Source organism: Stigmatopora argus, chromosome 14 (genome assembly GCF_051989625.1).
Source record: "Stigmatopora argus isolate UIUO_Sarg chromosome 14, RoL_Sarg_1.0, whole genome shotgun sequence".
NCBI lineage: Eukaryota > Metazoa > Chordata > Actinopteri > Syngnathiformes > Syngnathidae > Stigmatopora > Stigmatopora argus.
Genome location: NC_135400.1, coordinates 4,366,445 through 4,393,765, shown reverse-complemented (window position 1 = coordinate 4,393,765; position 27,321 = coordinate 4,366,445). Strand labels below are relative to the sequence as shown.

The 27,321-nt window shown below is 40.0% G+C and overlaps 1 protein-coding gene and 1 long non-coding RNA gene across 2 annotated transcripts; both read left to right on the top strand.

The window, feature by feature from the left end:
- Positions 1 to 35: 35 nt before the first annotated feature.
- Positions 36 to 18,499, top strand: top3a (DNA topoisomerase III alpha). The gene is made up of 19 exons (XM_077618400.1): positions 36 to 528; positions 3,494 to 3,553; positions 3,645 to 3,718; positions 4,821 to 4,896; positions 6,328 to 6,436; positions 6,574 to 6,717; positions 6,861 to 7,031; positions 7,127 to 7,227; positions 10,130 to 10,204; positions 10,275 to 10,357; positions 10,500 to 10,710; positions 10,777 to 10,962; positions 11,048 to 11,177; positions 11,860 to 11,973; positions 12,044 to 12,209; positions 12,906 to 13,052; positions 13,235 to 13,357; positions 16,427 to 17,139; positions 17,946 to 18,499. Exons 1-19 carry the CDS (start codon positions 316 to 318, stop codon positions 18,098 to 18,100), a joined length of 3,051 nt encoding a protein of 1,016 aa, XP_077474526.1. The 5' UTR covers positions 36 to 315; the 3' UTR covers positions 18,101 to 18,499.
- A 2,849-nt stretch (positions 18,500 to 21,348) lies between these two features.
- LOC144087882 (uncharacterized) lies at positions 21,349 to 26,660 on the top strand. The gene is made up of 2 exons (XR_013304782.1): positions 21,349 to 22,573; positions 24,036 to 26,660. It is a non-coding gene; the product is annotated as an uncharacterized LOC144087882 (long non-coding RNA).
- Positions 26,661 to 27,321: the final 661 nt, after the last annotated feature.

Below are 27,321 nucleotides of genomic sequence, written 5' to 3'. Positions count from 1 at the left end.
TTAATTTGCGTCTACACTTTGCGACACCACAACAGAATACGGCAAAAATCGAGAGAGCGCGCAGTTTGTAAACAAAGTGGACTTTCCTTGCTGGTAGCAGATTAAACACCGACAACAGTGCATGCTGTGGAAATGCATTTGTGCTATGTTGAATATATATTGTAATTTTAAAGATTTTATTACAGTGACAAATTTCGTTTGCCAAAGTGTGTAAACTTTCCCCGCTTTACTTAGCATTTTTTGCTAACATGCTAACGCACTGGAAGGTCAATACTACGCGGAAAAGAGGCTGCTACATGTGAGCAGAAGCAAGGCATGCAAGTAGCGAGCCTCCTTGCTAAACATCTACTTGGATTGGGACAACGGAGGCCCTGTTTCCAGCCGAAGTGTCGTTCTTCGACGCAGAACTCATTGACAACATTAGACATAATGCGGAGAGGCCAGATCAAGCGAGTCCTCTGCGTAGCCGAGAAGAATGATGCAGCTAAAGGCATCTCCGAAATCATGTCCAATGGGAGCTCTATGAGGGTTAGTATCCTGTTAACATTTTCTTTCATTTCACATGATGAATATATGTAACTCTCTGACCTGTAAGAAATAGGGCGCACGAATCCCCCTCGTAACTAGTTGCTGGTAATTTTCTATCACGCTGATTGGCTTTCAGGGACTGGTCACTTCAGTGTATAGTTATTCAAAAGTTCGCCTCTTACGTCCTTTAACCAGAGGAAGTGATTATTTTTGGTAATTTAAAATGTATTTTCTTACAAAGGTATTTGTAAGTGATTTTTGGGTTGTATAAAACAGCTTCAAATTTTGGCAATTAATATAATATAGATTGTTAATAATTTTATTTGTATTTTTTATGATTAAAATACATTTATAAATAATGGTGTCCAGTGCTTAGCGCGTCTGCCTCACAGTTTTGCAAGCGAGGGTTCAATCCTGGGCTCTGGCCTTCCTGTGTGGAGTTGTTGATGTTGTACCCATGCATGTTGGTTTTATCTGGGTATTCTGGCTTTCTCCCACATTCTTAAAAATATGCATGGGAGGCTTCAAAATTGTCTCTAAGTATGGGTGTGAGCGTGGGTGGTTGTTGGTCTCCTTGTGCCCTGTAATTGGCTGGTAACCAGTTGAGGTTGTACCTTGCCTCATGACCGTAGTTAGCCGGCCTAAGCTCCGGCATCCACGTGACCCTCCCACAGATAATTGAGATAAGATGAATCAATATAATTTTAACAAAACCCAGAGCTGCCAACTGCGGACAAGCAACGCAAACTCCGGGACTCCTGACAACCGCCCTAAACTCCGGAAATCCCCCAAAATTGTCACTTAATTTTTTTATGAAGCAACCATTTCGGAAAAGTACCAAATTTCCAATTTAAATGCCTCGAAATTTACACCATCACTGTGGCTTCCGTCATCTTACGGATTTGATTCAACTGCATTGTTAACCGGATGAATTCGGTAACTCGAGTGCATTTTGAATCATCCGAGTTACAAGTTCTGACGAATGATTCGCCTTGTGCAAGTTCAGCATGGGAATCGATTCGGAATCGATTGCATAGGTAGCCTCTATCACTTTAACATTTTTGTTTTTGTTTTTTCATAAGGGAAGTATAAGTATTATTAAGGCTGACTAAACCACCAGTCTTTTGTTTTGAGACAAATCGTATCATTTCCGGGGTTGTTCTATAGGAAGTAGGCATACACAGCACTGGTAAGTCTGATCAATATGCCTGCTCGGGTTTAGTGCAAAATGGATGGCAATTTGGATGAAAATTCTAATAAGAAACCCAGACACTCGCAGAAGTTTATTGGTTCGTATTCGACAAAATATCTCATGTTGAACCCATCTCCAAAAGGCTTCAGCGTGGCACATGGTGGAATTAGTGACTAAAACGCACATAAAAGGACCTAGACACAAAGATATATTTATTTTCATTATGCTGTACTTTTTCAATAGTTTGCAAAAATACAATATTTCAATTAATGTAAAAACATGTTAATAACACTTTGATTTAAATGGTTCTACATTTTGTTTATTTTTTTATTTTTTATCAATTTAGGGCAAATCACATTCACTACTGATGAAACATAAAACCCCGGAAATGGGACAAGGGTACTCCAGAAATGGGGTCGACGGGGGTTGGCAGCTCTGAAAACCAAATTAATCAAAGTAACATCTCATCTCATCTCATTTTCTGAACTGCTTTATCCTCACTAGGGTCGTGGGGGGTGCTGAAGCTTTTCCCAGCTGACTTTGGGCCAGAGGCGGGGGACACCCTGAATTGGTGGCAAGCCAATCGCAGGAGAAGGAGACAAACAACCATTCACGGTCACACTCATACCTAGGGGAAATTTAGTGTCCAGTTAGCCTACCATGCATGTCTTTGGAATGTGGGAGGAAACCAGAGTTTCCGGTGAAAACCCACGCAGGCCCAGGATGAACATGCAAACTCCACACAGGAGGACCGACCTGAATTTGAACCCAAGTCCCCCACTGTGAGGCTGACACGCTAACCACTCATCCGCCAGGCTGCCCCAAAATCTCATCTCATCCCATTTTCTGAACCGCTTTATCCTCACTAGGGTCGCAGAGGGTGCTGGAGCCTATCCCAGCTGAATTCGGGCCAGAGGCGTGGGACACCCCGAATCAGTGGCCTGCCGATCTCATACCTAGGGGCAATTTAGAGTTTCCAATCAGCCCACCACATTAAAAACACATACACACTAGTTACAGCCTCATAATCATCTCAAGTTTATATCTTTCATTGTATTTAATTTCATTCATTCATTTATTCATTTTCCAAACCACTTATTCTCACAAGGGTTGTGGGGGGCCCTGGTGCCCATTCCAGCTAAATATGGGCACCAGGCGGGGGACACCCTGAATCGGTGGCTATCCAATCGCAGGGCACAAGGAGACAGACAATCATTCACACTGCAATTGGGAATGTTCGGTCAGCCTACCTTGCATATTTTTGGAATGTGGGAATCCAGAGTACCCGGAGAAAACCCACGCAAGCCCGGGGAGACCATGCAAACTCTACACAGTGAAGACCAACCTGGGATCGAACTCTCGACCACAGAGTTGTGAGGCTGACGCGCCAACCACTCCTTCGTCGGGCCCCTATTTAATTTTTATTAATTACATGTATTTAATTTTCAATTCCATTTAAACAGAGAGGACTTGCAATTAATGTTCATCTTTCAGTGCCCTTAAGGATGCCAGACGTCCAAACCATTTTGGCTGGGTGGAACAAACTTTCAGTCATTTGCCCCTCCCAGTCAAAATGGATTGGACAGCCAATGTGTGGTCTATCAAGAGTAGAAAAAAATGAATATGAATTAGAATTCGTGCATGAAATTCTTAAGATGTCTTTGAGCGATGCACCGTTCTGAATCCAAGCTCTTGTAGATGATTCAGTTCTGCTTGCTAATTTCTTCTACACATGATGGTAATGGTGTTCCTTCTTTTCTTTTTTTCTTTTAGAGAGAAGGCTTGTCCAAGTTTAATAAGATATATGAGTTTGAATATCATCTCTTTGGTCAGGTATGTGAACAAAATGAAATAATATATATGTTGTATATGTATATGTATTTCCTCTAATTGCTTTTCTTATGTCTGCACCGGCATCTACTAGAATGTGATGGTGTCAATGACATCAGTTTCAGGCCATCTACTGGGTCATGAATTTAATGCTTCTTATCAGAAATGGTAAGTTCATGGTTGTCTGTCTCCTTGTGCCCTGCGATTGGCTGGTCACCAATTCAGGGTGCCCACCTGTGCCCAAAGTCCAAATGAATGTTTAATTGTTATATGCCAGGGGTGCCTAACTCCAGTCCTTGAGGGCCCATATCCAGTCTGTTTGCCATATCTGCCTCCTCCAAGAATCAAATAATTAGGATCAGTATCAAGCTTTTGGACAGCTTTCTGATGAGTTCAGCATTTGAATCAGGTGTGGTAGAGCGGTGTTTCCCAACTCCTCGCATTAGGCAAAGAGTAGTGCTCACACAGACTTAACGTCGACAAAATTTGAAGTCTGTGAAGCCAAACAACTTCCTGTCCACGTTACAGAAAAATAAGCAACAAAATGACTGTTTTACCATTTGAATCTTGTAATAGAATAATCTATGATTTAATGTTCATCACATTTTGATTTTAAGATTGTAATACAGTGGTACCTCGAGATACGAGCTTAATGTGTTCCGGGACTGAGCTCGTATGTCGATTTACTCGTAACTCAAACGAACGTTTCCCATAGAAATGAACTAAAAACAAATTAATTTGTTCCAGCCCTCTGAAAAAACACCAAAAACAGGATAATGGATTGGAAAAACATTTTTATTTGTTCTAATTTGCCATCTATTAACAAAGTAACAAATAAATAGTGGTTTAATGGTACTAAAATGTGGTTAATAGTACTAAAATTAGACAGATTTCGTGGAGGGGAGAGAGAGAGGGACAGGGGATCAAAATTAGTCTCGTATCTCAAGATAAATATTTGCTCAAAATTTTACTCGTATCTCAAATTGCTCACATGTCGGGGCACTCGTATGTCAAGGTACTATTGTAGTTCAATTTTAATATCGTAATATTAAAAAAATTCTCTTGGGATATTGCAATATATGACTTAATTTCCTCCGGCACAGTGGTTGAGAAACGTTATGGTAAAGGAGGTAGATATAGAAAACAGACTGGATAGGGGCCCTCAGGGACCATAGTTGGGCACCCCTGATATACGCTGTTAGGTTTCCTATGTGCATTAAGTGACACTACCTTCATATATCAATTTTGCATTTACATTTTTTGCTCCAAGGCACAGCTGCAATCCAGTGCTATTGTTTGATGCTGAAGTTCAGAAGTATTGTCCAGATGGTATGATACAAATTAAGGTACGTCTCCTTATCTCTCCAACCAATACAAACGAAAAACAGCACATCATTATTTGTATTCAAACAAATTCACTAGGGATGTCCCGATCACATATTTTCGCATCTGTCCGAGTCGCTTGATTTTGTCGAACTGTTGATACCAAGTCCGAATCTGCTACCACAGAAATGTATCTAGAAGGAGAGAAAAAGAGCATCTAAATGTTTTTTTTTCATAATTTGAACATTGCCATCACAGCATTATAGCCATATACAGTGAGAGTATTTGAACACCCTGCCATATTGCAAGTTCCCCCCCACTTAGAACTCATGGATGGGTTTGAAATTTTCCTCGTTGGTGCATGTGCACTGTGCGAGAGATAATCTAAAAATCCAGAAATCGTAATGTATGATTTTAAAAAAGAAATAAAAAAAATTGTGATATCGCTGCAAATTCTGTATTTTCTCGCATATACGCCATATTTGTTGCAAAAAAATGATGACCCAATCGAGGGTACGTCTTACATGCGCACAAATTAGACTTGACATGCATGAAACTGCATACGGTCATTTATTTCAAAATTGAAAAAAGATAAACAGATAAAAGGCTAAACAAAATTTATTTTGACGTCCATGAAGGAAATTCAAGAAAAAAATTAATCGTGTCTTGCATAAAACGTGAAAAAACTCACTTGTGCATGCCATTGCTCGCTCAGGGTGCCGCCATCTTACCTAAGGATGGCAAACTAGACCACTCAGGACACACTTCCTGGTTGTACTGCTCACATGACTTACTTTTTGAATTTTTCGACGTGCAGACAACACCCTTTAGGAATGTGCAATTCAGCAGACGATTCATACAGTATCTTAGAATTACCCCGTGCAATTATTTTTCTTAAGATTTTCCCTTCAAAGTAACACATTTGTGCTCCCTATTCAAACCATGAACATGGAAATGAACATTTTGAATCAGGGGGCGTGTTATACGAGATAAATTGTAAAATTCAACGATTTTAAGGCAATTGTAAGGGTACGGCTTATACACGGAGGCGGCTAATATGCGAGAAAATACGGTAAGTATTTGAACACCTGTGGATCAACTAGGATTCTGACCCTCAAAGACCTGTTAGTCTTCCTTTAAAAGTCCACCTACACACCAATGTTCCCTCTATTTTTTCATGTCTGGCCATACAGACAACCTCCCTGAGCACACTGAGGAACACTGTGAGCAACATCAGAAGTGCTCGCTATGGGCACACACCAGTATCAGACCTGCCATAAGCAGGTGAATGTCTACTACCCATAAATGATCTAGGCATAATAAAATATAATGATTCATATTCATTAATAAAACATCTTAATAAATGTCACTATAATATGCAAATAACTGACTTAAATTTTACCTTATTTTTCACCTGTTCTAACTTCCCATTCGTTCTCATTCGTCTTTTGCAGCGCACGTTGGAAAAGGAAGTGAGACAATGCCAGGCCTTAATTATCTGGACTGACTGTGACAGAGAAGGAGAAAACATTGGCTTTGAAATCATTGATGTCTGTAAAGCAGGTAAGCTTAATTGAAATTTTAACTGCAAAAATTGAGATAGCAATATTTGGTGTTCAGACCTTTCTCCGCATTTTTCTTCAGGTACTGCAGCTCAAATGCAAATATTTTTGTTCTTTGTTCTTATGCTATATTTTCAGTGAAGCCCAACTTGCAAGTGCTTCGGGCAAAGTTTTCTGAAATCACCCCCAACTCCATTCGGAGAGCTTGTGAGACTCTATCAGAGCCAAATGTTAACATCAGTGATGCCGTTGATGTCCGCCAAGAGCTTGACCTGAGAATAGGTGAGGAGGCACCTAAAGAATGTTATAATGCTGTAAGATTCAGAACAAAAAACTTCTCAATATCTTTAGATGCTTCAGATGATAAAATAAGGAGTTGATATCCTCGTGACTTTATGATTACATTTCTTTCTGCACATATCCAGGAGCATCCTTCACTCGATTCCAAACCCTTCGCCTACAGAAGATCTTCCCACAGTCTCTGGCGAATCAGCTCATCTCTTATGGCAGCTGCCAGTTTCCCACTCTTGGTTTTGTGGTGGAGCGTTTCAAAGCCATCCAAGCATTCATTCCTGAAACTTTCTACAAGATCAAAGGTACATATCTACGTAGAGCCCAAAAGGTTTGATGTTTTCTTCACAGAAAATTGGATTTAGATTTAAATCGTGACCCTTTTGCTTCTTGGATTCAGTTTTTCATGAGGTGGAGGAAGACACTGTAGAGTTTGGATGGAAAAGATACCGTCTCTTCAACCACACTGCATGCTTAGTGCTGTACCAGATCTGCATGGAGGTAGAGTACTTTATATTCCTTTTAATGATTGGTGTAACAAAATATTAGCATAGCAAAGCATTGCATTGCCTGTCACTTCATACACTTGTTGAGTTGGTAGCAAGTTGGACTTTTTAATGTGATATGAATCATCGTGTTTGGGTCGACTGTGTATTATCGAAGATCCACTACAGAGTCAAGAATAGTTTTTATTGATGTTTTTTTTTTTCAACAGTGCTCCAAACCATGGAAAATAAATGTTTCTGTTTGATGAGTGACAAAGGTATAAAGGATATTTTCACTTCACTGATTATATAGAGGCAGCCCAGCGGCTAGAGTGGTTTGCGTGTTGGCCTCACAGTTCTGGGGTCCTGGGTTCAAATCCAGGTTGGTCCTTCTGTGTGGAGTTTTCTCCCCTGGCCTGCTTGGGTTTTCTCCCGGTACTCCGGTTTCCTCCCACATTCCAATAACATGCATGGTAGGCGGGTTGGACATTCTAAATTGCCCCTAGTTATGAGTGTGAGTGTTAATGCTTGTCCGTCTCCCCGTGCTCTCCGATCAGCTGGCTACTGATTCAGGGTGTCCCCTGCCTCTGGCCCCAAAGTCAGCTGGGATAGTGACCCTTATGAGGATAAGCGGTTCAGAAAACGAATGAATAGGTTTTTATACATACAACATATTGGGCAAACCTCTCAACCTAAGACTACATAAATCTGTATGACTGGCTATAAAAATCATTGTATGGACATCAGTATCCTCATGTAAATCAGCACCAACAAGAACATTTAAATAGACTAATGTGAAAATCCACGCTGAAACTCGTAAGCGGAAGCCACCTTTGCTACTAGGACTCAGCACTGAAGGAAAAAAAAGATGTTTTATTTTTTTAAAGTTCATAATAATGTGAATATCCATGCTGAAACTGGGAAGCGGAAGCCACTCTTGCTACTAGGACTCCACACTGAGGAAAAAAAGGAAAACAAAGTTATAATTGGGGTGACCCTGCTTCGCGATTTTTCGATTAACACGGCCATGTCTGGTCTACATTAACCGCGATATTCGAGGGATGACTGTATACATCAAGGGTGTCAGACTCGGGTTGGTTCGCGGGCCGTTTTAACGTCATAATATTTAGATTTTTTTTAATAAATGCATTAAAAGAACCAAGGATTTACTTTCCCGGGCCACACAAAATGATGCAGCGGGCCAGATTTGGCCCCTGGGCCGCCACTTTGACACATTTGGTATATACATGATTGGCATTGTACTCTGAAACTGCCTTCCTTGCCAAGTTCAAATGTTCTTCATCTTACTTAAAAAAGCAACATCCCTCCATGTTCATTTTGCAATACTGCTGGGCAGTAAGAATCAATGGAGCTAATGATTTCCTAAACTCTGTTTGAACTTTCCGGACTTGGCTGAAGACACGCTCACATTGCTGTAGGGAAGAGAGGGGGTGGCTTCCATTACTTGTTTTAGCAGAGGAAACCGTTCTGTGTCCCTTAGAGTTTTGAGGTTAAGAATTCCTTTCCAAGTGTCATCCGGACTTCCATTTTCTTTTTTATTGAAGTCTACATCATACAATAGCTGGTACTCTTCAAATTCATCTTTGAGGTGCCCGGGATCCACTTCAGGAGCAAACCTCTCTCCCAACCTGACAATTGGTGTATAATCTAATCTAAAGTATCCCTTTTGTTTGGGTCCAGCACAACAAGATCCCTGATTACTTGATCATTCCATGGAAACTTTTTTAAACATTTATTTAACTACTGATTCATAATAGGATCTCACATTGCTGAAAAAGGTGTTTGTGACTTTTGAGTCTAATCCTTCCTCTTTAAGATCAAGTAGGCTCCTTCTTGTGTCCACTGCAATTGCTACAGTTTTGTCATCATGCTGCAGGCTCCTGTCATTAATGTCCACTTTTTGCAAATCTTTGCCTTTGATGTTACACATCTTTACAACTTTCACCATTAACTTTCTTAATTGTCTATTCATTTCATCATTAAGAAATCCATTTTTTGTTTCCTCAGCTTGAAACAACTTGTTGAATTCACTAAGGAATGGTAGCACATAATCCAAAAAATGAAGGGTTAATTTGGTGAGGGGTGATGAGAGCTTCTTTACACAACCTGCTCTGCCACCTTTTTCAGCAGCTTCACTGCTTTGCAAAAAGCCTAGCAAAGTGGGATACTGGTTAAGAATTATTTTGGTAACCTTTTCGAGTGATAGCCTCTTAAAAAGTGCAAATTTGTATGGCAAGGCATAATCTTGTGCTCAGACAAAGACGAAAATTTTGATCCAACATTCATAGGCTTTTGCAAAATTTACCAATTGTCAATAAATAAGCGTGAATTTTGACATTTTTTATTTGGATACCATATAAAATACCGCGATGTACTGAAATGTTGAAACCGCCAAGTGGTGAAGGATGACAGTATTTTTTTTGTTTTTGTTTTACGTATTGCTGTTACCGTAGCTGGATGACTAATTGAACGAATCAAACGGATTTTAGAAAAGAAACTGAAACTCTTCACGTGTCTAATATATGGCGATAATTGCAGGGCTGTATTTGACAATGTAATTATCAAGGTTACTGCCCACTCTCTGTGTGCCTGTGTGGAAATATGCTACTACTCATCTACAAAACTGCAGCATAAAATAAACACAATGTTAATCTGAATGAAATCCAAACTCAATACATTGGATACGACATTAGACACATAATGTGTTATAATCTCTGACGTGCTGTGTCTTATTGAGGTATCTTGAAAGAATAATGTACGTATTCTAAGTGAGAATGGTACCATGCAGTAATGGACTACTTCTAAGGAAAATTGCCATAGTAAACCATGTATTTGAGTGACAAGGGAGTATACTTGCAAATGTTATTGTCAAATTTGTGCTTTTAACTCATTCGCAGGATCCCATGGCAACAGTCACCTCAGTAACCAGCAAGCCCAAGAGCAAATGGAGACCTCTACCTTTGGACACTGTGGTAAATCATCCACACCCTTGTCTTTCCATCTTTTGGCCTCACCAGCCTTTTGTTTTTATTCATCCATCAGGAGCTGGAAAAACTGGCCTCTAGAAAACTGAAAATAAGTGCCAAAGAAACTATGAAAATTGCCGAAAAACTTTACACAAATGGGTGAGTGTGAAATAGCATTTTTGTGTGATTTGCTTGTGTGGTGTTATTATGGGGACTTTGTCTTTCATGGTTAAACCTTTCTCTCAATATTTTGAACACTCTTGGATTGAATTGAAAAACATTTCATTCTGTTTCTGCGAAGGTTCATCAGCTACCCACGCACGGAGACAAACATTTTCCCATCATCCCTTGCGCTCAGCCCTTTGGTGGAACAGCAAACGGAGAGTCCAGAGTGGGGGGCATTTGCCCAGCGGGTGCTTGCCCAGCCTGGGGGTCCCAACCCACGACAGGGCAAAAATTCTGACCAAGCCCATCCCCCTATACACCCTACTAAATACACAAGCATGCTGCAGGTAGGCAGAATCTGTCTCTCTTTTACGTTTTTTTTTTTAACATCAGTGTTACATTTTCTATCTCAGGGAAATGAAGAACGTGTGTATGAGTTCATTGTCCGGCACTTCCTGGCTTGTGTGTCCCAAGATGCTTTGGGGCAGGAAACTATTGTCGATATAGACATCGCTCAGGAGAAGTTTTCCACTTCGGGACTCATGATCATTGCAAGGAATTACCTGGATGTTTATCCTTATGACAGGTGGAGCGCGAAGGTAAGACAGGTTTAGTGTGATGTGAAGCATCAAAGATCAGGATAGGATACCTAATTATTAAAACTAAGTTTTTGCGCTAATGTAGGTGATTCCAGTGTATGAACGAGGTTCACAATTCCAGCCCTCTGCCATCGAGATGGTAGACGGTCAGACGAGTCCACCGCAGCTACTCACTGAAGCTGACCTTATAGCACTAATGGAGAAACATGGCATTGGTAGATCACAAAGCACACATTTGTTGATTTGTTTGTATAAATGTGTGTATGCATATAATATATGTATGTGTTTTTTGCATACATTACTTATGTACAGTTCTCTCTCTCTCTCTCTCTCTATATTTATATATATATATATATATATATATATATATATATATATATATATATATATATATATATATATATATATATATATATATATATATATATACAGGACTGTACATGTGTAATGTATGCAAAAAATTGAAAATAGCAAACATAATCCACACAGATGGCACATTTCGTTCCAATATCAAAATTTATTCATTCATTAGTAATCATATTAGACTTAAATGATAAAATGCCAAAAACATTACTCAAAAATATTGATTGATAATTAGATATATTTACATTTTAAGATAAAATATGTATTGTACTGTGGTGCTTTTGCTCACGGATTAGTTTGCAGCATTAAGGGATGCATTTAACATTTGTGGCTAGTCAGTTTAACATCAACTAGAAAAAGTGAGTGGGCGAAAGAAGAGCTGTTATAATTATTGTATAATGATTCACCAAGTAATTAAAAATCTATTGTATTATAGCATATCAATATTTTGATATAAAATGGCCTGTATTGTATTTTTTTCCATATGACCTATTTTAAGCACACCTCCATTAATCTTATCATTGATTTTAACAGGCACCGATGCAACACATGCAGACCACATCGAAACAATAAAAAGTCGTATGTACGTGGGCTTGACAGCTGACCAGAGATTTCTCCCTGGGGAACTTGGCATGGGACTGGTTGAAGGTATATAGACAAATTCACATTCTCATGCTAGAGTTTTAAGAAGGTTTCAAATGTTTTTTTTAATGCTTAGGTTACAATGCCATGGGGTATGAAATGTCAAAACCCCACCTGCGGGCTGAATTAGAGGCAGACCTCAAACTGGTTTCAGAGGGAAGGAAGGACAAAAGTATTGCGTTGCAGCACCACATCCAGAAATACAAGGCTGTCTTCATTGAATCAGTTAGGAAGGCAAAGAAGTTAGTGTTGTGTAATATTCCATCATAGGGATGTCCGCGGTCAGAAATCGAATCGAAATGTATTGGAAATCAGGCCTGATCGTGTCATTTTCAGAGGATCGGAATCGGGTAAAAAATTTTTTTTTTTTTAATGTATTACTTAACTTTTTTCAGTATTAACTCCTTAGCTGCTATTGATGGCAAGAGTCATCCAATCCAATTAGACTGGGGGGCTGGCAGTGATCGAACAATCGACTGAAATATCCATTTATAATGCAAACATTTTTATATACAGCATATTTGATCATATTTCTATATTTATATTGACACAAAGATTGCAATTAAAAAAATCTTCAACAAACCACAATTAAAAATACTAACATTATGGGATTGGGTGAGTTTATTTGCTCTAAGTTTATTCATAGAAAATATATGTTTTAAACAATTTGTTTGCAATCTTATTTTGGAGCTTCATATTTAAAAAAAAAGATTATGCTGTTGACATAGCTCGATATAAATTGGGTGGACAAGAGACATTTGGACTTTTTCCCCCCAACTTAATACATTTTCTGGGTATCAGTTTGGGACATGGTATTGGCAGATTCTTAGATTTATGTGATCGGGACATCCCTATTCCATCATACTACTACTACTTCTAGAATTAGTGACTGTTGCTTGTTAATCTAAATGATGAAGTAAATCTCTGTGCCGCTTCAGGCTAGATGAAGCTCTGTCAGCATATTTGGGTGAAGCTCAGGAGATAATTGAAACTGAGCAACAAGAGATGGAGATCCCGGTGACTGTCAGGAAGTGTCCCCACTGTGGACGTGACATGGTGCTGAAGAAAAAAAGGGAGGGAAACAGGTGAGACAAAATAAAGGCAAGAAACTCACAATAAAACAAATATAATACAAAAAGATAATATTTTCTTCACACCGACTGCAAAACATTTTGGATGCTTTGCATGCTTAACCTCTGGACATAAAATATTCCACTAAATCCACTTTTTTTGTACATAGCTAATATAGTCCCTCCCACCTTTACAGCAAGTTCCTGTCCTGTGTGGGCTTCCCAGCCTGCAAAACAGCCTTATGGTTTCCTGACACAGTGCTTGAGGTCAGCCGAGATGACAGTATTTGTTCCACTTGCCACCCACAGCCGGTTCACATGTGAGTATTTCTAATTGGCTAATGCGCAAAGTAGAGGTGCGACCACAATATTCTTACCAACAACTATGGCTATTTTACTCAGCTTATATTTTATCACACAGAAATATGTTGCAAACGTATCCTCACAAGGGTCACGGGGGTCCCGAAGCCTGTCTTAGCTGACTCCAGGCGAAAGGCGAACTATACCTTTGCGTGGTTGCCAGCCAGTTATAGGGCACACCTAGAGATAAAAGACAATAAAAGCCTCGTCTTGGCACATCTAAATGGCGCCGATACTCACTCTAGTGCCGCTACATTGACCAATGGGATTGACGCATTAGCACGTCTGTGTTCGCGAAACTACTTCGAACGCCGATACATCGGCCAATGAGAGTCTTGCATTGGCACATCTTTGTGTTCGCAACACTACTTCAAGCGCCGTTACATTGACCAATATGAGCTTCGCGTTGGCTCAATAAAATTTAAATAGCACCGACACTAATTTTAGTGCTGCTTTAGTCATAATTTTTCGTTTCTTCAGAATCCCTTGCACATGCTCATTGATTAGCAACAGTGTAACAATATTATTAAAATAATTTAGATTCCTATTTTACTTTAAAAGTTTAAATTACAAAAAAATCACGCGTTATCTTTTTACTTTTACATTCTGGGTATGGCTCTCAAGAAATTACATTTAAAAATATAAATTGTTTATGGCTCTCTTGGTCAAAAAGGTTCCCGACCCCTGCCCTACTGCATCGGGTGGCCAGTTAAATGTCATATTGGCAGTTAAAGACAATAAATCATTTTAAAAGTGGGGAAGGCGAGCATTGAGCGATCATGTTTCTCTGCCATTGACTGCGATAGACTTCCAATCCAATTTGACTGGGGAACTGCCCTCCCAATCTTTTACATCCAATTCCTATCCTGATAAAATGATGTGATGGGGCCCGATTTCTAAAAACGTGATCGGATCAGACACAATCATTAGAGATTTAATCACAGCAATTAGTCATTTTATATGCTATGACTTTGAGCTTGAGTTTGCAACCTTAGAGAAGGTGAAGAAATTCAATCACTCGTCTATTAGGATCCGACAGCCGTTTCTGGCCACCATAAAAAATTTCATCTCTTCACGTTGCAGAGTTTGGACAAACGTAGCGAGAGAATCTTAACATACACACACACTCACACACCCATAAATCACACTTTATAAGGATTATAGATGAAAGATAATTATGCACTTCACATTTGAAGATATAGTTTTCATTTATTTTATCGCACAGACATATGTTGCAAAACTTTCTATACCACTGCAACATGATTGAATTTGTTAAAGCAAGTTTCTTTTTCTCTCACATGTTTTAAAATTGTGAAGAAACCTGGCAAAATTCTTTTCATCAGTGGGCGGTAACCCTGTGACCACATGCCAGAGCACAGTCCAAATATAGGGCACATTTGGCAAGCCGGAGTGCTTCACACCAGTATCTGTTGCCACAGCAACTCTTGCGATGTACAGACCTTAAAGCTGAGCCACAGCACTTGTTTGTAATAACAGATTTTTTTTAAATTCCCATTTCACCCAGCAGCTTGCTTTAACTAAGTAAAAGCACAAACAACTTTTTTAATATCACTGTTTCCAGTCAGTTCTACTTTGCTGATCACCAATTTGCTGTCTTAGCTCAACTTTAGTTAATTTCCAAAAATTAGTAGAAGTATTTTGAAAAGCTGATTTTTTTTCCCCCTGTATCTTTCATTGAGTTTTTTTTGCTTTGCTGCTGAGATGATATTACACAATGAGGACAAAATTGATTAAAAGCCCTGTATTGTTTAATACTAATAGTAGTTCTAGTATAGTATTCCTGTTCATTGTGCTGTTGTTAAGATGTTATTTGTAGGTTGATTATTTTGAGACCTACCGTATTTTCTCGCATATTGACCGCCTCCGCGTACATGCCGTACCCTTAAAATTGCCTTAAAATCATTGAATTTTACAATTTCTCTCATATAAGACACCCACTGATTCACAGTTTTCACTTCCATATTCATGGTTTTAATAGGGAGTACAAATGTGTTATTTTGAAGGGAAAATCTTATGAAAAATCATCGCACGTGGTATTTCTGAGATACTGTATGAATTGAAAGGATCGTCTACTGGATTGCACATTCCGAAATGGTGTTGTCTGCACGTGGACAAATTCAAAAAGGAAGTCAGTCACGCGAGAAGTACAACCAGGAAATGTGTCCGAGTCTCTAGGTGCAATAATAGCATGAGATACACATTACGCAGGTATCAAGGCTGAGATATTTTAATGATCGACCGCAAGACCTTCGATCAACCTTAACAACTATTGGGATGTGCTGACATGGTAAATTCTACGAACCAATGTAATAAGGCTACTCGCGTCCGGCCAGTCAGAGCACATTTATCAAACGGTAAAAGGTAAGAGTGAGCAATGGAAAAGGCACAAGTGAGTTTTTTTCCTCATTTTATGCAAGATACGTTTTTTCCCCTTGAATTTCATTCATACATGTCAAAATTAATTTTGTTTAGCGTTTTATTTGTTTATCTTTTCACTATTTTGAAATAAATGACCGTTTCGGCCGCACTGTCTTGCATTATGGCATTTCTTTTTTGTCACCTTGCAGTTTCGTGCATGTCAAGTCTAATTCGTGCATTGATTCAGTCATCATTTTTTTTTGTTACAAATACGGCTTTTATGCGAGAAAATGTGGTATATTATATATAAAAAGACTATACTTAGGGTTCATTGCTAACTTTTTAGGAAAAATGTTTTACTTGCTCTGTTAGGTGTATGTTAGCCCATGACCATATATTTTTTAGACAAAACAAATTAACGATGAAGAGGATTTCTCCCTCTAAAGCCTAAAATAAATGTAGTAAAACTTGTTTTTGTGGCTAAGGACCTTCTTAGGAGGCTTAAGATACAAAAGTATCATTTTAAAAGAGGATAAGCGGCAAGGCAGATGAAATGGAATGTATACTACAGTGGTTGTTATTTACAGTAATGATTTTATCAAATGTGAATGTAAATTATGGCTAACATGTGCCCACTGTTTGTCCTACAGGTTAAAGTTGAAGTTCCGTAGGGGTAGCCTTCCGGCCATGATGCCTTTAGAATTTGTAGGCTGCATTGGTGGATGTGACGAGACGCTCAGAGAAATTTTGGACCTTAAATATCTCAGAGGAGGAGGAGGGGGAGGTGGAGGAAGAGAGGGCTCACATCCAAATTCTCGAAGACCAGCACGGCCCCAAATACAGAGTTCAAACCCAGGGTCTTGCGCTCCACCTTCTGCCCCCTCTTGGATGCCACAGCTTCGTCCACCACCAGGAGGCAATAATATCAGTGCACTTGACAACAGTGATGTCATTGTGTGCAACTGTGGTCAGGATGCAATCCTGTTGACTGTACGCAAAGAAGGCCCCAATCAAGGACGGCAATTCTACAAGTGCAATTCAGGGGCTTGTAATTTCTTTCTGTGGGGGGATCAGTCAAACCAGCAGGTGGCGCCGCAGAATCACTGGCCCCCACCGCCACCTCCGCCAAGAGTCTCCCAACCTCCACGCCAATCTCTGGGGTTCAGAAACGCAACCGAAGGGGGGGGCAGTGGCCCTGAGAGAGACACCCGAGGTTTAAAGTGTAATTGTAACGGGGCCACCGTGATGCGTGTTGTGCAGAAGGACGGACCCAACAAGGGAAGAATATTTCACACGTGTGGGAAACCAAGAGACCAGCAGTGTAACTTCTTCCAGTGGGGTGATGAAAATGTCTCACCATCAGGCAAGTCACACAATGTGTTTTAAAGGGATGCTTGGAACATGAACATCCTGTTGACGAATACTATAGTTTGGGTAACTCATAAACCAAGACACGACTGTACAAACAAACGAGACACTTTTCCTATGCAGCTTGTTAGCAGACAATAAATTATGCCACCAATACAGTAGTCAAAAATCACCGTAAGGCAGGAAGGAATTATTTCACCCCAAAAAACATCTAGGTTCCTGCCCATATGATACAATTTGTGCTACAAGGCTTGGGATAACGATCATCTCACAATATAGCGATGCCACAATTATCGATTCACGGTTAAAAAAAAATCAACTTAAGATATTCCACAATACAATTACTAAAATGAAAAGCAAACCATTTTGAATTGGTAAAGTAAAGGATAAAATAAACTTGGGAACAGGTTAGGGGTTAACAATAACTTTTCTGTCACAGACAATGAGAATATTTCAGTAAAAATATAACATTTTATTAGTTCTGTAAATATGCCACTATATTATTACATTTTTATAAACAAACAAGTCTTTCTTAACTCATTAGCGCTATTGACAACAATATTTGTCCAATTCATTTAAACTAGTAGGACTGGATGTGAATGCTTATGTTTGATTACCATTGATTCATTCATTTGATATCCCGAATGTCAATGACCAATATATCACCATATTTATAGTCAGCAGGTCACCATATCTATTTTAAACAACCTTGCTACTACAGAAAAACTGTCATGGCGCATGAAGTCCTGCTGGAAGCTCCACGTAAAGAATTTTAAGTGATTTGACCTGTTTTACTCTCAGGTGGCTTCGGAAACGGTGGTTTCAATAACAACGAAGACGGCGGGAAGAGGGGCAGGAAGACCACGGGGGACAAACCGTTGGCTGCCAAGAAACCTCGTTCCTGTGGCATCTGCCACATGCCAGGACACACACGGGTAAAATGTCCTCAGCGGTGACAGCAGCGTTTAGAGGTTTTGCACTTGACTGTTTTTTTGTTTGTTTGTTTTTAAACACACATTGCAACTCTTGTACAAGACCACTCATGGGCCTTCTTGTCCTTCTGTGTTTAGCAACTATTTCAATACGATGGGGTTAATTGAACTCAAAGATGTTTAATGAGATGATGACATGGTATTGATCATCTACCGATTCCCAATTTCTAAACATAATATCACTGGTGTTAACATACCAAGAGGGGATGAAATCCCGTTGTCTTGAAAGAGTTATTCGATAATCTCATTAATTCTCTTCTCTTTAATTATTATTCTAAGTAAAGTCTCTTTTAAGAGCAGTATGTGGTGGAATCCATTTGTGTCTTTTTTGTCATTTTCTATCTGAAATGTATGTATGTATGTCATTATAATAAATATGAGAATTTTTTCACATTTTAGTGGGATTTATGTTTGCTTTTGCTTCTACACTATTCATCACGAGTTTTGGTTTCTTTCAGACTACTTTATTTTCAGACACTTTGTCAGTTGAGCCAGCTAATCCCTTGGAAATCTCAAATTTACAAGATTAGGTGTTTTTTTTCCAGTATTGCCATTGAGCAGTATACAGTTATGATCTTAACTCATTGTGTTCATAATATCAATGTAGGGCTAACCCTCCCACTTCAAATGGATTGGACATCTAGTGACAAATTAATTTTAAAGCATTTTAAGAGCCATATGATTGGACATCTTTCAGTGTCCCAGATCCCAGACTCAAAGATTTAAGCATTCTGTAGATGCTGTGCAATGTTATTGTTTGGGGTCCTGAGTGCAAATATTTTTTCTTTGGTTGGTAGAATTTGTTCGATGTATCCTAAAGAGGATACTGTATTGATTTAATGACAAGTTTAATATGGCCCAGTTTCCTTGTATTTCATTTGAATTCACATTAGAAGGATGGAAAAAGCCACATCATTGGACATTTATCATCGTCAATCGCAGCGAAAGCATTAAAGACCATGTAAAGTAATTAAGACCTTTCTAAAAAAAATAAAAAAACTGGGTTGTGGATATAGTATAGTGTTAGTGTTCTTAACAATTTCAGTATGACACATTCCTGCGACATATGTATCTAAAAGAGCACTCTCTTGAATTGCTCCTACCCCATTATTTACAGTAAACTGCCCAATGACAAAGTTGGGCAACAACCGTAAATCTTTTCTGCCACAGACTCACACCATATAATTTATAAGACTACAGCGTGCACTTAGCTTGGTAGTTATGCCTATAGTACTCTGAATATACATTTCCCTTGAAATCCACGATTTACCAACTCGTACTTAATCCTACTCTTGGGTGTGAGGGTACAGGCGAGACCACTCCCTGTCTCCTGCCTGGCAAGAACCTCAGAACCCAGTTAGCTTGTCTGTAAAAAAAAAGTATGTACAACTAAGTTTAAATTGGCTGCTTTCACCCCTGAGCGTCCTTAAGAATCTCAAAACCAAAGAAAATATTATGCATGGTGTAATATGCCTGAATACAATATGACCAAGATTCATTACTCATCTGTACTGTGCATCCTCCTGGAGCCTATCCCAGCGAACTACAGGCGAAAGGCAGACTAGACCCCAGACTGGTCGCCAGTCAACTCTAGGCCAAATAAAAGACCATACAACAATTTCACAGGCACAATCATACCGCTAACCAGCGGTAATTGATCCCACCCCCTCATGTACCAGTCAGGCGAATGAACGGCTACGCCTACAGTCAGTGAGTCCTGGTCTTTGTTCCAACCAATCCAGTACCGACAGTTTAACCAATGAGGTGTCTTCTAAAATAAGTAGCACCTGACTTTAACCAACTGATTACACTTGTAAAACGTATCCTCTTGTTCCGTTGGAATGAAAACCTGCACCCTTTGAGGACCGGTTTGACACCCCTGCACCTACACCAGGGGTCTCAAACTGTTTCCGCAAAGGGTCGCAATGGGTCCTGGTCTTTGTTTCAGCCGATCCAGTGTCGACAGTTTAACCAATGTGAGGTCTTCTAAAGTTTGTAGCACCTGGCTGCAATCAATTGATTACACTTGCAAAAGATGTCCGCTTGTTCGGTTTGAATGTAAACCTGCACCCCCTGCGGCCCTTTGAGGACCGGTTTGAGACCGCTGGCCTACGCCATCAAGTGGTTTGACAACATATAGTTAACACTAATTCACAGAAATACAAGTAATTATTTCTATTTAGCCTTTAAAAAATATCTAATTCACAGACACTCACACTTAATAAAGAATCAGACGTCTATTGCCGTCAATGGCAAAGGTTAAGCTAAATAAGGTCAAAAGATATTTATAGAAGAAAAATAAATAAATACCTACATTTCCTGGAGTAAAATACACACGGCCATAGTTATTTCAATTTGGCCTTTTTTCATTTTATTACAATTTATTGTGATTATTTTTTTATGTATTAATTTTATCTCATCTCATTTTCTGAACCGCTCTATCCTCACTAGAGTCGAGGGGGGTGCTGGAGCCTATCCCTGCTGACCAATCGCAAGGCACAAGGAGACAAACAACCATTCACGCTCACAATCATACCTAGGGGCAATTTAGGGTGTCCAATCAGCCTACCATGCATATCTTTGGAATGTGGGAGGAAACTGGCATACCCAGAGAAAACTCATGCAGGCCCGGGGAGAACATGCAAACTCCACACAGTTGGACTGACCTAGATTTGAACACAGGTCCCCCACTGTGAGGCCGACGTGCTTACCACTCAGCCGACGGGCACTAAAACACAAAAATAAAAAAAAATGAATTTAATAATTGCAATTATTGATTTAAAAAGGGGGAAATCAGGAAATATACAATATACATCTATAATCTTCACTTGAATTTGTTCCTAAAACAGAAAGTCAGCACTCATGATTTACTATTGCGGGCCGCACAAAATGATGCGGCGGGCCAGATTTGGCTCCCGAGCCGCCACTTTGACACTAGTGATTTATAACGGGCATGTTGTCATTTTAAGGTAGAAAATGTCAGTAGTGCTTCCTGCATTGCGATACATATTTTCTATGACTCAGGGGTCTTGCTACGTAGAGCTTGTTTCCGGCATATTCCTAGGCGTATTTTCGTTCGGTCCAGTCTATAAACAAGAATTTCACGAGAAACGCATGGATTCCCGGAATGGCGTGAATGATGTACATTATTTTGTTGATCTTCTAAGGAAGCAGCGCTGAATTTACTGGCACGTTCGGTGAGTCACGCGTGACTCATCACGAGTGGGCGCTAAATGGTCTTGCAGTGTTGTTTTTCGTGCTGCCGGCTCCACGCACATACGGATTCACACGCCGCCGGTATCCGGGCAGATAACAGGTCATGTGATACATGAGTTTATTTTTTATTTTAATTTGAAAAGTATGGTCGTGATAATCGTTTTCTGGCGGAATTTGTCAGGAGTTCAACTCAACTTCAAAGCTTTCTATTGATCTCTTTTCAAAACTAGCCATGAAAAGGATTTTATTAGTCCATTGGCAATTGTGTAAAGTGTTGTATTGTTTCAATAGAGAACAATACATACGACGCAGTGATCCCTCATTTATCATGGTTGCTAGGGTTTTGGGGGCTCCTGGCAAGAAATCCCTGGGGCACCCATGTCCCAAAAATATGCCCCGCTCCCCTACACATATAAATGCACAATAAATAAGTAAGCAATGTACAGGATGAGGTTGTATCAAATGAATATAGTTTGTAGACAATAAATATTATGCATCTCATCTCATTTTCGGAACCGCTTTATCCTCAGGGTCGCAGGGGGTGCTGGAGCCTATCCCAGCTGACTTCGGGCCAGAGGCGGGGGACACCCTATATTGGTGGCCAGCGAATCGCAGGGCAAAAGAAGACAGACAACCATTCACACTCACACTCATACCTAGGGGCAGTTTAGAGTGTCCAATCAGCCTACCATGCATGTTTTTGGAATGTGGGAGGAAACCGGAGTTCCCGGAGAAAACCCATGCAGGCCCGGGAAGAACATGCAAACTCCATACAGATGGACCGACCTGGATTTGAACCCAGGACCCCAGGACTGTGAGGCCAACCCGCTAACCACTCATCCGCCGGGCAGAAATTAGTTAATTTCTCATCTCAACTCATCTCATTTTCTGAACTGATTCATCCTCACTAGGATCGCGGAGGGTGCTAGAGCCTATCCCAGCTGACTTCGGGCCAGAGGTGGGGGACATCCTGAATTGGTGGCCAGCCAATGGCAGGGCACAAGGAGCCGGACAACCATTCACACTCATACCTAGGGGCAATTTAGAGTGTCCAATCAGCCTACCCTGCATGTCTTTGGAATATGGGGGAAACCGGAGAACCCAGAGAAAACCCACACAGTCCCGGGAAGAACATGCAAACTCCACACAAGTGGACCAACCTGGATTTGAACCCACTGTGAGGCCGACGCACTAACCACTCAGCCGCCGAGCGGAAATGAGGTAATGTAATGTTTAAGATTAAAAACAAAGAAATACATTTTTTAAAATTATTTTATACATTTCTAGGCCTCTGACAAATGAACTGATCAAGCCCAATTTTTGAACACGTTATAAAATGGGGGCATCCCTATTCAGAAGCTACTTGTAACTTCTAACATCTATCAGAACAGTATGTAATTGTTGTGACTCACATTTCAGCCGTGTGCGGTCGATTGGTCGCCGTCTTTTGGTCGCCCAGACCACGACAACGGGCGACCAAAAGACCGGCGACCAAAAGACCGGCGACAAAACAAGGTAAAACAACACGGTCTACGCATCAATAAAAGTCAACAATGGCCATGAGGAGTTTCACTGAGCCGACGTGTGAGTGTATATGAGTTTGTATGTACATGCGTTGTCCCTTTAAGAAGGTACGTCAGTCAGGGTCTTAACAAGTTCTCCAACAAAAAACAATAAAAGTCCGGGAAATTTGGAGCTTTTTTTTATCCTAATAATTACTAGGGCATTAAGTATGACTAAACAGTAATTCACACTTTGTATTTAGGGAATTTGAGCAACGATTTAAATGGTAATTATCAATAACTTTCCAGGCGACCAAAAGACCGGCGACCAAAAGATCGGCGACCAAAAGACCCGCGACCAATCGACTGTGTACCCATTTCAGCAGAGCTCCCATGCTATCTCTTGGTGCAAAGACACATTATTAGTATTAAGTAAATAATGATTTAAAAACATATTTAACTCAAATTTAATCAATTCCCATAGCTGCCTGATGGTATAGGGCAGGGGTTCTCCAACTTTTTTGCTCCAAGATCTACTTTTCAAGGAGTTAACCTTCCATCATCTAGCTTTTTTTTTTACAAGCCACTGATAAATCTCAGCAATTATGTATTGATATACCACACATTAGACTCTATCAACATGTATGGGAGCAATAGGGAACGGGGTTGAAAACCCACTCTCGATTCCTGCTAAAGCTTACTGAGAACATGCCAAATTTATAAGAGCATAGACCAGGAAACCGACAGAGGAGAGAGATCAAAATGTTATTGTTGTGCAATCTCCCGATAGTTCCTTGGCTGACTGGCGACCAGTCTAGGGTGTAATCTGCCTTTCTAAACCTTCACGAGGATGCGCGGTAGAGTAGATGAATGAATAATAAATTCCTGTTATACACCTGGGAATAACAGCAGTTTGTGTTAGCATTCCCTGATGTAATGGAATGCTGTAAAGGTCAAGTAATTGAACAAAAGTATTTTATCTGTCACAGACAACTACATACTTATGTTATTATATTATGTGTCATTGGTAATGTTGCTGTATTAAAGTTAATTAGAGGCATTTTCCTGAGTTCACATGCTTATGTTGGTTATATAGTATAATCCCATAAATTCCAAGAATTTGCTTTAGAAATCTTTACAGTTTCACTTATATTTTGCAATCTATCTTGCTGCTTTTACAGGTCAAAGTTTGAATTATCCACGGATCACTGTTCATCCCCGACCTGCTTATCAACCTGCTGGCTCATCATCATCCAGCTTTTGGGTGGTTGCTATAGAAACAATTGCCATGGAGACCAGTGCCCGTAAGTGATGCAAGCATTCCAGGTGCAGGAAGACCATGACTGTAGACCCTATGACTGTAAAGCCTCAGTTTTATTGTAAATGATCAAGCTCGCCTAACGGGAACAGGTCATGTATTTGGGCCTTTTGCAGCCGTATGATTATTTATCATCTCATGCTGCTCCCAATAAGATGGTGAACATATTCGGAAAAAAAAAGTTTAAGTTGATCCATATTGAATGGTGGTGTCTGTATCATCAAAACAAATACACTGTTTCACAATTATTCATTCATTTATTTTTGGGACTGCTTATACACCCGAAATTCACGGGGGGTGCTGGAGCCTATCCCAACTAACTATTGGTGGCCAGCTAATCGCAGGGCACAAGGAGACAGACAACCATCACAACTCATACCTAGGGGCAATTTAGAGTGTTCAACCAGCTTACCATGCATGTTTTTGGGATGTGGGAGGAAAGCGGAGCAGGCTCGAACATGCAAACGTCACACAGGAAGGCCCAGAACTGGGACCACTCATCCATCGGGCCGCTGTTTAACAATAACAATTAATTAATTAATTAATATATATTTCTTAAGACCTCTAAAATGATCTCTTTATTGTGGAGTTTAGTCGACTAATGATGTAGAAAAAGGGTGTCGGACTCGGGTTGGTTCGCGGGCCGCTTTGACGTCAACTCGATTTCATGTGGGCCGGACCATTTTAGATATAATATTTAGATGTTTTAAAATAAATGGATTAAAAGAACTGGATTAAAATCCCTAAATATTCAGTTTTTTATAGAGCTAAAAAAATGTTTATTTTAGCTTTTTTAAAATATATTTTTAGATTTTACAAAAGGATTTTTAAACTAAAAACACTGAAAAAATGGATTAAAAAATTACAATTATTGATTTAAAAGGGGGAAAATCAGGAAATTTAATATACATCCATTTCTTTATTTTAATTTGATCCTAAAACAGAAAGTCGGCACTCATGATTTACTTTCCCGGGACACACAAAATGATGCGGCGGGCCAGATTTGGACCCCGGGCCGCCACTTTGACACAGGTGGTGTAGACTGTAGAGGGTCACTCAGGCGCGGGGTCAATTCCCACTGGTGGTGCTATGATTATGAGTGCGTACGGTCATTTGTCTCTCTGTGTGCCCTGTGGCTGACTGGCGACCAGTCTAGGGTGTAGTCTGCTTTTTGCCTGAAGTCAGCTGAATTGGGCTCCAGCAACCCCCGCAACCCATTCGAGGATGCGCAGTATGGAAGATGAATGAATGAATGTTGTGGAGTTCTATATTTGGATCAAACATCAATTGGAGATTTTGATCTTTAGTGGCTAAATAAATGTACCATCCTTTTATTCTCAGGCTGTTTGCCAGCCATTGGACAAAAAAGTCTTATCTGCTAATTGATGTTATGAATCCCAATTATAGCATAATGTTATGTAAACAAGTTTTATACGCAAAACAAAAATTGGAGATGCCAAACTCCGTAGACCCTGTTTCTGGAGTACCCTTGTCCCATTTCTGGAGTATTTCCGGAGTGAATGCGATTCATGCAAAATCGATATAAAATGTAAAAAAAAAGCGTAGGAAATTTAAATCAAACTGTTATTATCGTGTTCATACATTAATTGAAATATTGTGGTTTTGCAAACTATTGAAAAAGAACAGCATAAGGAAAATAAGTTTCTTTGTGTTTGGGTCCTTCTACTTGCGTTTTACAGTCAGTAATTCCAACATGTGTCAGGGTGATGTGCAAATGTCGGTCCTTTTGGAGACGATTGCTACGCTGAAGTCGCACAAGACGAATCATTCGTGAGAACTTGTAACTCAGATGATTCAGAATGCACTCGTGTTACCGAATTCATCCGGTTTACAGGATGGCGGAAGGCGTAGCAATGGTGTGAATTTTGAGGCTTTTAAATTGGCAATTTGGTACTTTTCAGAAATGGTTGCTTCCCCCCAAAAAATTAAGTGAACATTTTTGGGGATTTCCGGAGTTTAGGGAGGTTGCGTTGCATTTCCAGAGAAAACTCCTGAAATTCCGGAGTAGTTGTCAGCCCTGCAAAATCTTCTGACAGACAGACTTTATTACCTTTACATAAGAAGTAACGCATTCGCCTTTTTTCTATACAACTAATCCTGTTCAGGATCATTTTACATGACATGGGCAAAGGGATGACTGCACTGTTGACTGGGGATCATTCACCCAAAGGCACATACAGACAACTATTCAGTCAGACAACCCGAGCGGGAATTTAACAAACACTGCCTTCATGTGATTCAGGTGAGTTAACCACCGCATACTGTACACTACTATCAAAGACCTTGACACGAAAGCATTATGCCGTAAATATATAAACTAGATTCCCAAATTGTTCATATATCTGTATGAGTGTGAAGGGCTGGTGACCACATTCTTTTGCTGTTCGTGATAAATAATTTTGATTCTAAATGGCTTAAAAGTCTGTGTTTTTAGCCAAGTCATTAAAGACAGACACTGTTGCTCCCACCTTACAGTTTACTCTCTTGGGTCTCTCGAGCATGTTCAAAGGCTGAGCAGTTTGTACTGGTTACTGGTTTGAACTCTTGGGTTATAATCCAGTATGGTTTGTATATGGATATTTACGATGAGGTGTAAGTCTTTTTAGTCAGGTAATCTGTTACGATTGCGCCGAGACGTCGTGGCGCGATCGGAGGGATTTGGACCCAGTAGCGGGGAAGCAGGAGGAGGCAAGACGAACTGAGCTCATGACAGTAACTTTAATGACTCAAAAGCTTTACAAAATACCAAAGACTTCATCCCAAAACGAAACAAAACCGGAGCAGGGAGAACTGTACCTTTGTACCTAACCTAACGGCAGGCCAGGAGGGACAAACAAGCCGCTTCTGACATAATCAAGAGTAATTAAAAAAGTTATCGTAAAGTTTTGACACTCAATGATTGTATTCAGATATGATATCTCATCTCATTTTTTTAACCGCTTTATCCTCACTAGGGTCGCGGGGGGTGCTGGAGCCTATCCCAGCTGACTCCGGGCCAGAAGCGGGGGACACCCTGAATCGGTGGCCAGCCGATCGCAGGGCACAAGGAGACGGACAACCATTCACTCTCACACTCATACCTAGGGGCAATTTAGAGTGTCCAATCAGCCTACCATGCATGTCTTGGG

Coding starts and splice junctions, on each gene's coding strand:
- top3a (XM_077618400.1), top strand. CDS start 316: ATGCAAGTAGCGAGCCTCCTTGCTAAACATCTACTTGGATTGGGACAA. Junction 7,032..7,126: donor AACTTTCTACAAGATCAAAG/GTACATATCTAC, acceptor TCTTGGATTCAG/TTTTTCATGAGGTGGAGGAA. Junction 11,974..12,043: donor TGGCATGGGACTGGTTGAAG/GTATATAGACAA, acceptor TTTAATGCTTAG/GTTACAATGCCATGGGGTAT.